The 8,538-nt window shown below is 35.6% G+C and overlaps 1 protein-coding gene across 2 annotated transcripts in view; it reads left to right on the forward strand.

Moving 5' to 3' along the window:
• The window catches only part of Col11a1 (collagen type XI alpha 1 chain), a 163,766-nt gene that overhangs the window by 131,162 nt on the left and 24,066 nt on the right, over positions 1-8,538 (forward strand). For both annotated transcript variants that reach the window (XM_050155901.1, XM_050155826.1), the window contains 5 exons: positions 1,205-1,258; positions 1,856-1,963; positions 2,219-2,272; positions 3,037-3,090; positions 4,254-4,307. In XM_050155901.1, coding sequence (XP_050011858.1) covers positions 1,205-1,258; positions 1,856-1,963; positions 2,219-2,272; positions 3,037-3,090; positions 4,254-4,307 — 324 coding nt within the window. The remainder of the gene's footprint in view (positions 1-1,204; positions 1,259-1,855; positions 1,964-2,218; positions 2,273-3,036; positions 3,091-4,253; positions 4,308-8,538) is intronic.

An 8,538-nucleotide genomic window follows, 5' to 3' on the forward strand; every position in this document is an offset into this window, starting at 1 on the left:
CTGTACGTATTGGCTTTGTGGGAGCCTAGGCAGTTTGGATGCTCACCTTACTAGACCTGGATGGAGGTGGGTGGTCCTTGGACTTCCCACAGGACAGGGAACCCTGATTGCTCTTTGAGCTGATGAGGAGGGGGATTTGACTGGGGGAGGGGGAGGGAAATGGGAGGCGGTGGTGGGGAAGAGACAGAAATCTTTAAAAAATGAATAAATATATTAAAAAAAATTCCTTATGACAGAGAAAATGATAAAAAACCCTGATCTTAACTTTTTAAAGAATCTGATATGATATAATTTTCTATAGATTATAAATTTGTCATTGCACCATTGATTCTGAATGATTTCATTGCAACTTCTATTTGGAAAATTATATCATTTGGTTACAATGAAAAAAAAAAGAGGCTACCGACCATGAGCCATGATTTCTTCTGTGCAAGTAAAACAATCTGTTCTCCCTGGGCCATGTATTTATGGGAGATACCTCAACCGTTTTCCCAGAACAAATAATCAACACATTTTCTTAATAAACATAATTTGTAATTACATGAATCTGCAGAGCAATTTGCTGTTGCTTTTATAGGAAACACTCTTGAATAAACGGAGAGTCCACTAGCAATATGGCATGGTAACTGCACACCCCTTCATCCCCTTCACACAGCAGTGTTTATCATATAACACCATTATATTTCCATAAAGACAATTATATTTATAATATTAAGCATTCAAATATAGGACTTTTGATTAAGTACATTCTTTATTTTACACTGATTTTCCTAAACTCATTCTATAGGTATCGACATACCACCAAGTTTTATACTGATGTATTTCAATAGCAAGAAATTTATTTAAAGTTTAGTAAAAAAGAACAACTTGCATTTTAAAATTAATAATCCTGATTATAATATGAATTTTGATGCTACATGAATGCAAACTGTTAGAAAATGTCTGATTGTTGCTATAGCTTGGTGGCAACCTGAGCTCATGTGCTTGATTTCATCTCTCCACACTAAAGTAGCATTTAATCTATTTCTTTTCTTGAGTTGTGATTAATCCAAGTTCTCTTTCTTCTTATTAGACTTTTGATGTGTTTTAAGCAGTAAAGTAAGGTAGAGGCTGGTCTAAATTAGGATGCCCATCCTAAGGACATTATTACAGATAGAAAACACCATTGCTGTGTTCTTACCATTATCTGATGCTTTCTTTGTAGGGTGAACCTGGAGAAGCAGGGAATCCCGGACCCCCTGGTGAAGCCGGCACAGGTGTAAGTTCTGTAGTCTTAAAGTCCCTTATTCGGCTTCATTAGATATTTAGGAATTCTTTTAGCGTGTTTGAACATTGAACTTGAATCCTAACAGTGCTCGTTTTTACTCTTCCTTTCCAACTTACTTATTGTGCCCACAACTACAAAAACTTATTGTTTAATAACAACTGACAATTCTCTGCATATTTTGATTAGTATCTAAAATTCAAACGATCACATTTGCATGAGTTAAGTCTTTTAAACATAAGGTGTTCATTATGCAACATTGTGTTTAGTAAACTGTCCATAATAGAAACAAAGCAACAATTTCCTTCCCGCATTAACTAAATATTTGTTAATTAAAATGAATTATTCTAAAATAAATTAAACTTCTCGTAAAACTATTACATTCCCTTGACAATCTAGAAATATTTTGAAAATCTAGCAGCAGGGTTCATGACTCCTGGCATCTAATTCATTCAGTTTGGATTCTGTTAGAAATTTTGCATTGTAGTATACAGACTATAAAAGCAGAGAATTATACAACCCACAGTATTGAGGTTAAGATCTTGAAACAGTGCTTATAAAGTAATTGTTGCTTTTGGTTGTATTCTTTAGGGTCCCAAAGGAGAGAGAGGAGAGAAAGGAGAAGCTGGGCCTCCTGGTGCTGCAGGTCCTGCAGGTGCTAAGGGGCCACCTGGTGATGATGGTCCCAAGGGGAACCCAGTGAGTTTGTTCTCTTTATGATGAAATTTGTGTTTGATCCTCTCCTAGCTTTTCATAGAAAATATTTGCATGCATTCTTTGCTCTTTTCAATTTTTTTTCCTGTCTGGAGAATATATCTAACCAGCCAATACCATGACTCTAATCTCTTGAAGCACTAAAAAAATAGCATTATGAAACTTTTGTTTAATTCTATTTATTTATTTATTTATTTATTTATTTATTTATTTATTTATTTATTTACAATGTCTCTCTAGGGGCCTGTTGGTTTTCCTGGAGATCCTGGTCCACCTGGGGAACCTGGCCCTGCAGTAAGTATGGTAGAGAAATAAAAGAATGATTTAGTGTGGCTGTTCCCTCAGTCTGCAGTAACAACTTTAAAAAAATTATCTTATAAATGAACTTTAAAGACAGAAAGACAAATGAAACAAACAGAAATGACACTGACCACAGCATTTATATAGCTAGCGATTCTTGCATTACCCTAGCAAACGTAGCATATATATATATAAAGTTTAAGACCTTCCTTCCTTCCTTCCTTCCTTCCTTCCTTCCTTCCTTCCTTCCTTCCTTCCTTCTTTTCTCTTTTTATGGTCTTTCAAGACAGGGTTTCTCTGTGTAGCATTGATGCCTATCCTAGAACTAACTCTTCTAGACCAGCCTGTCCTCGCACTCCCAGAGATCCACCTGCCTCTGCCTCCAGAGTGCTGGGATTAAAGACATGTGCCATCACCACCTGGTTAAGCCTTTATTTCTTAATTCCATTTATTATGCAAATCCTACTTTTAATTTTATTATGTCTGTTCCTGGTGAACTGAAGTACTGGTCTTATGTATCAAGTGAGTCTTCCTCATTTATGATTTCCCAAGTATTTATTTCCCAAGTATCTAATTATTTCCCAAGTATTTAGAGGAAGAGGTGCCATTATCTAAAAAATAAGTATTATAATTTCATTTATCCATCTGATCACAGTTTGTTTAAACACTGTGCCAAAGTAGTCTGTGTAAGTTTTGTACCTTTATAATAATAAGATATAATAAGAAATATTTGGGTTAATTTTCACTGTCAATTACAGGGGCAAGATGGTGTCGGAGGTGACAAGGGCGAAGATGGAGATCCAGGGCAACCGGTAGGCAAGAAGCCTTACTATTTTTCATCATCTTCTATAGCTCCATGCATTTAAAAAAGGCATTTCAACATGGTTACTCTTTTACAATTAAAGTTTATTGTATATTTTGTGTATGCCCTTCTCAAAGTATGCCATCATCTGTTTATGAGCTTGTCCTAATGTTAATTCTTTATTTTTCTTAATTTGTCTAGTCTCCTCACATTTAATACATCTCACCAGTAACTTCCCCACCCTCCACTCATAGTCCTCTCTAGCTCCCCTTTCCCCAAGACGACCCCCCCCCCTTTTCCGCAGAAAAGAGCAGGCCTTTCAGGGCCACGAACCTAATACAGCACTAGATAGAATAAGACAATGCACAAACCCTGAAGTCAAGGCTGGTTGAGGACTACTTCCTTCAACCCAGCAGGAGAAAAAAGATCCCCAAATCGGGCAAAACAGTCAAAGATACCCACACTTCCACTTGTTTATGAAAAGATAATACATTGTAAACACAAATAATGAATATAAAAGTAAGAATATCAGGCTGGTAACTTGTTGTAGTTCATATGCTATTTCAGCCAAGTGGCTAAATGAAACATAGTATAGACATTTTAATATTTTTTGTATAGACACAGAAATGTTTTGGCCACATGGGCTACTTAGGAAAGGAGAAAATATTAAAGGTGTTAAATTAAGTAGTTCTGAAGAAATGTGAGTCTCTTACAAGGTTCTGTCCCTTAGGTGTTGGAAATCTAAGGTATACTTATGACGTACATCCTTACATAGTTATTTACACAGTGGAACAAAAATCACTAGTGTGTGAGAAGTTTATAGGTAGTAAATCAAAATGTTAAAAGTTTGTAGTCTATTATCAAACTTATAAATGTATATGTCAAGTGTTTGCTGAAATTCTATTACTGCTTTTTAAATGGTATAAGTTTCCACAGAGAAAATTCAGAGAACTTTCCTATATCCATGAAGAGTTTGCCAAATAAGTTTACCAGCTCACTATGTGGATATCTAGAAGCCATTCATGTCTCTCAATGGGGGCTGAGGGTTTTAGTGTATCAATGAGATGAAAGTCAGTTTTAGCTTATACTGGGAGAAATTATGTTGGTTATGAAAAATACCCAGCCTATTAAATAGTGAATTTTATATTTATATCTAACTATATTCATTTTTAGGGTCCCCCTGGTCCATCTGGTGAGGCTGGCCCACCAGGTCCTCCTGGAAAGAGAGTAAGTTTTTCTCATTCTTCATTTGAATTGTTCCCTGTGCGTTTAGATCGGTGTTACCCATGCAAGCTCCAGGCAGCATCTGAGGCTGACAAATAATCACTTCCTTCAGAATGTCAAAATCTTCACTTACTCAGAGTACATTTTAACCATGTTACTGTCACAGTCTGAATAAGTCAAACAGCTCCTCTGTTGAGAGTTACCTGCTCCTCCAAACAAATGTTGAGGGCTGTTGAACAGTTCCTGTTCCAGCCCCTGGCATTCTCCACGAGAGTGAAATGCCCAGAGTCGAGTGTACACATCTTGAAAGCACGAATCCATTTCAGTAGATTCACTGCAAGCACCCATCTATATTGTAGACGACCTTATGTTGTCACATTTTAAGGACTTGGAACCATGATTTTTAATGAAGCAGAGTTTGCATAAAGGTGAGAGCAGCTAAGAGGCAGCTATGGTCACACTAACTGGCTCTGTGCAGGTGAGATGTCTCAGCGGGTAGAAGTCCTTATCAACAAGCCCAGGGTACTGTGTTCAGTCCCCAGTTCCATGTGGCCAAAGGAGATAACTGACACCTGCAAAGCTGTCTTTTGGTCTGACCGTGTGCACATTCTTTTGTGCACATGAAGACAAATATAATGTAAATAAATACATGTAAATTATTGAAGAAAGCAAGATATTGACAATATAGCATCTTAAAAGAGATTTAAAGATTTTAGTTTAATTAGAAATAATTTAAGGTATTAATAGATAAAAATCTGATATTTTAATGCATATTTACAATATACATTAACAAAACAGGTCTATGACCTCTCCTGTAATTCTTATATTTGAAGCTTCTGCCTTTGAGATGTATGTAGACTCTGTGTTAGGTTATTGTGAACAATAGTCATCCCACAACAATTGAGGTCAATTAAAAACTAAAATTGTTATCTCTATATCTGTCTTTGTACCTGTTAACTAGTAATGTTTTATCTTGTTCCCTCCCCATTCTTCTTAGCAAAACTATCCTGTGTTCACTTTAACTGTTATATATAAGTGAAGACAAGAGCCATTTGTCTCCGGGTGTCCATGTCTACCTTAAGTCACATGACATAATGCTCTCCAATTCCATTCAGTTTCCCACAAATGGCAGGATCTCACCTTTCTGTCTGGCTGACTTGTACCCCATTAGATATAATTGTCACATTTTCTGTAGACAGTCATCTGTCTGTGGGATTCCCTATCTTAGCAGTCATGACTGGTGCTGCATGGAGTATAAAAGTGCAGGGAGCATTTGGTAGGTGGATTTGATTCCCTTTGGAAATATAATCAGTAAAGGGAGTACCAGACCGTATTTTAAATCTACTTTTACTCTTTTACATCCATTGACAATATCACATGGCTTTCATTCTTCACTGTTGTGCGCAATATATTTAGTCATTTTATATTAGTGCTGCCCTTTAAATGTTTAAATACATCTCACTTGACCTTAATGAGTAATTTTATTTGATGTTTGATTTCATTTATTGTTAATTTATAATCCTGAGTTGTGATCATCAGTGATAATATATACTTCAACTGCTTCTTTAGTGTCCTTGTCTGGTTTCATTACAAGGGCAATGTTAGCCTTGTAGAATGAATTAGGTTGTCTCCCTGTTAATCTAGGGATGGTTTTTGGATAATTGTTCTTAGTTCTTTAAATTTTTGAAAAAAAAAATTCCAGCAAGAATGAATTGCTTGTCTACATAGGCTACTCTCACTGGAGGACATTTTATTCGCCATTAAACCTTATTACTTGAATATTTTTCTATCCAAACATCCTATATTTTTACTGCAAAGTACTTAATGCTTTACAGTTCTTATAGTGAATGTTCTATAGTCGTGTCTTTCACCCACATCATCTTCAATGTTTTCTATACAGACTTCTCTTTTAGTCTAATCTATATGTTTATAAACTGTGTGGTTAACATAAAAATTACTTTCTCAAATGACTTATTCTTCAGTGACCCAAAATCACAGATTAATTAAAAATACTACTTATTTCTAGAGTTATCTTACTCCTATTGACATTTTCTCTCCTTGAACCTTTGTATCTCAGCAGTACAAACTGAACTGATTTTTATAAACTGTCCATTTTGAAATTTTAGACATTTTAAAATAAAATAAATTTCAGTTGTATTATTTCAGATCCTTTGGGTGAATCATGTTATAAAGTTACTTTGCAAATGGGTTGATTTTTGGTGAATTACTTGAAGGTAATCTTTATCAAAATTGCAGTTTATCTGCGTATTTATTTTAAATACCAATTAAAAATATGAAGGACTGTTTTTAAGCTTTGGTGCTCACTTTGTAAGCACAATAGAAAGACTTTGTATAGATGTATTACATGTTGTATGGTATCTGTGGTGACTGCACTAAGCTTACAATACTATTCATATTCATTTTGATGTAGTGGATCAAACTGAGTGAGCACTATTGAGCACTACACATGCAGGCCTTCCTCCTTTGGCATGTGAAGTCATTAAATCTAACCTGAGTTCTCCTCAGCTCAATGTGCTGAATTGATTTTTACATTAAGTTAAATTAACCAACATACCGAACTGACTTTATCTGATTGACAAGTAATCCACCCTCCTCCATCAATATAAGATCTATTTAATGGTGTGAAAAGCTACTCCATTGTCCAACGCTTTAATAATGAGATACAGTTCACCTTAACATTAAGAATTAAATATTGAGCTCTCTCTCTCTCTCTCTCTCTCTCTCTCTCTCTCTCTCTCTCTTTCTCTCTCTCTCTCTTTCTCTCAACAGGGTTTGTCTGTAGTTTTGCCTATCCTGAAACTAGCTCTTGTAGACCAGGTTAACCTCGGCCTTACAGAAATCTGCTGTCTCTGCCTCCCGAGTGCTAGGATTAATGGCTTGCACCACCAGCACATGGCTGCTTGAACTTGTAAAGTAAAGACAACCCAACTAGTTGATTTATTCAAGAGTTCAATCTTAACTTAATCAAAAAGATTAGATTAACTTAAGGAAATTTGGGGAGAGGAAAGAATATGATCAAAATATAGTGTATGGATTTTTTAAATTAATTTTAAAATGTTAGAAAAATGATAAAAAGATAAAAAGGATCTTTTCTTACAGCTTTTCTAACTTGTAAACCTAGAAACTTAGAATCTTAGTATTGTAGTAGCAGCATACAATAATGTAGAATGTGATTTCATTAGAATCAGACAGATGTTAACATTCATTTGGCTACAGAATAATTTAATGTGGCATTGTTAATCTTTGAGTCAAAGTTTTATTGTTATAAAATGAGCATAATATCTAATTTCTCATCCTAGGGAATGAAACAATTAGACTATATCATACATATTTAAAGCATTGCACAATTCATCTGTAGTAACTTCATAGAAAACGTAACTTTGTATTCCTGCTTTGTCATTTGTGTTTTAATAAATATCAGTTATGAACTCATTGAGTGACACACATACAAAAAGTGTTTAAATTAGTAACCTAATGCATGTTTAAGCATAAATTTGTGTAGCAGATTTTACGTCAATTTTTCAAGAACATTTTTTACACAAAAAATGAAATCATTAAATTCAACTCTATTTAGTATTTTTTAGTATTATTAAATATAGTCAACAAACAACACAGGTTTGGGAATATGTAATAAGTAAAACCGTGACTAAAAAGAGAATTAATTGTGAGTTAAGCATGTAAATACTTAAATGTGTTATGACATCACTCTCTTCATAGTCTGTACAGATTAGATTCTATAACATGAAGCTATCCCAAGAATGCTATCTCCTTATAGCTTTGTGTTCCAGCCAGCCAGAAGCCTTGTCTGATGCAACACTTAATTTATTTTTGCCTCTGTGAATGTTGGAAGAACATACTTGCTAGACATGTAAACGGAAAGGAACAGCAAGTGGGTTCCAAAAAAAGGAACTCACCCATCACACTTCAGGAATGAGGTGTAGTAGGAGAAAGGGCCTGGAGACCATGTTGAGCCTTGTCATGGAAAAGCAATGGAAAAAGAATGAGCAAAGAGTTCCCAAGGTCAATGGCAAGGGGTTTTGATCCTACTTCATGTTCCGGCTTGGTGGGAGCCTAGCCAGGTTGGATGTTCACCTTCCTAGACATGGACGGAGGGGGGAGGACCTTGGACTTTCCACAGGGCAGGGAACCATGACTGCTCTTCGGATTGGAGAGGGAGGGGGAGAGGAGTGGGGAGAGGGGGAGAGGAGAGGGA

This window comes from Alexandromys fortis, unplaced genomic scaffold (genome assembly GCF_014885135.2).
Source record: "Alexandromys fortis isolate MF-2015 unplaced genomic scaffold, M_Fortis_MF-2015_v1.1 scaffold_19, whole genome shotgun sequence".
Classification (NCBI taxonomy): domain Eukaryota; kingdom Metazoa; phylum Chordata; class Mammalia; order Rodentia; family Cricetidae; genus Alexandromys; species Alexandromys fortis.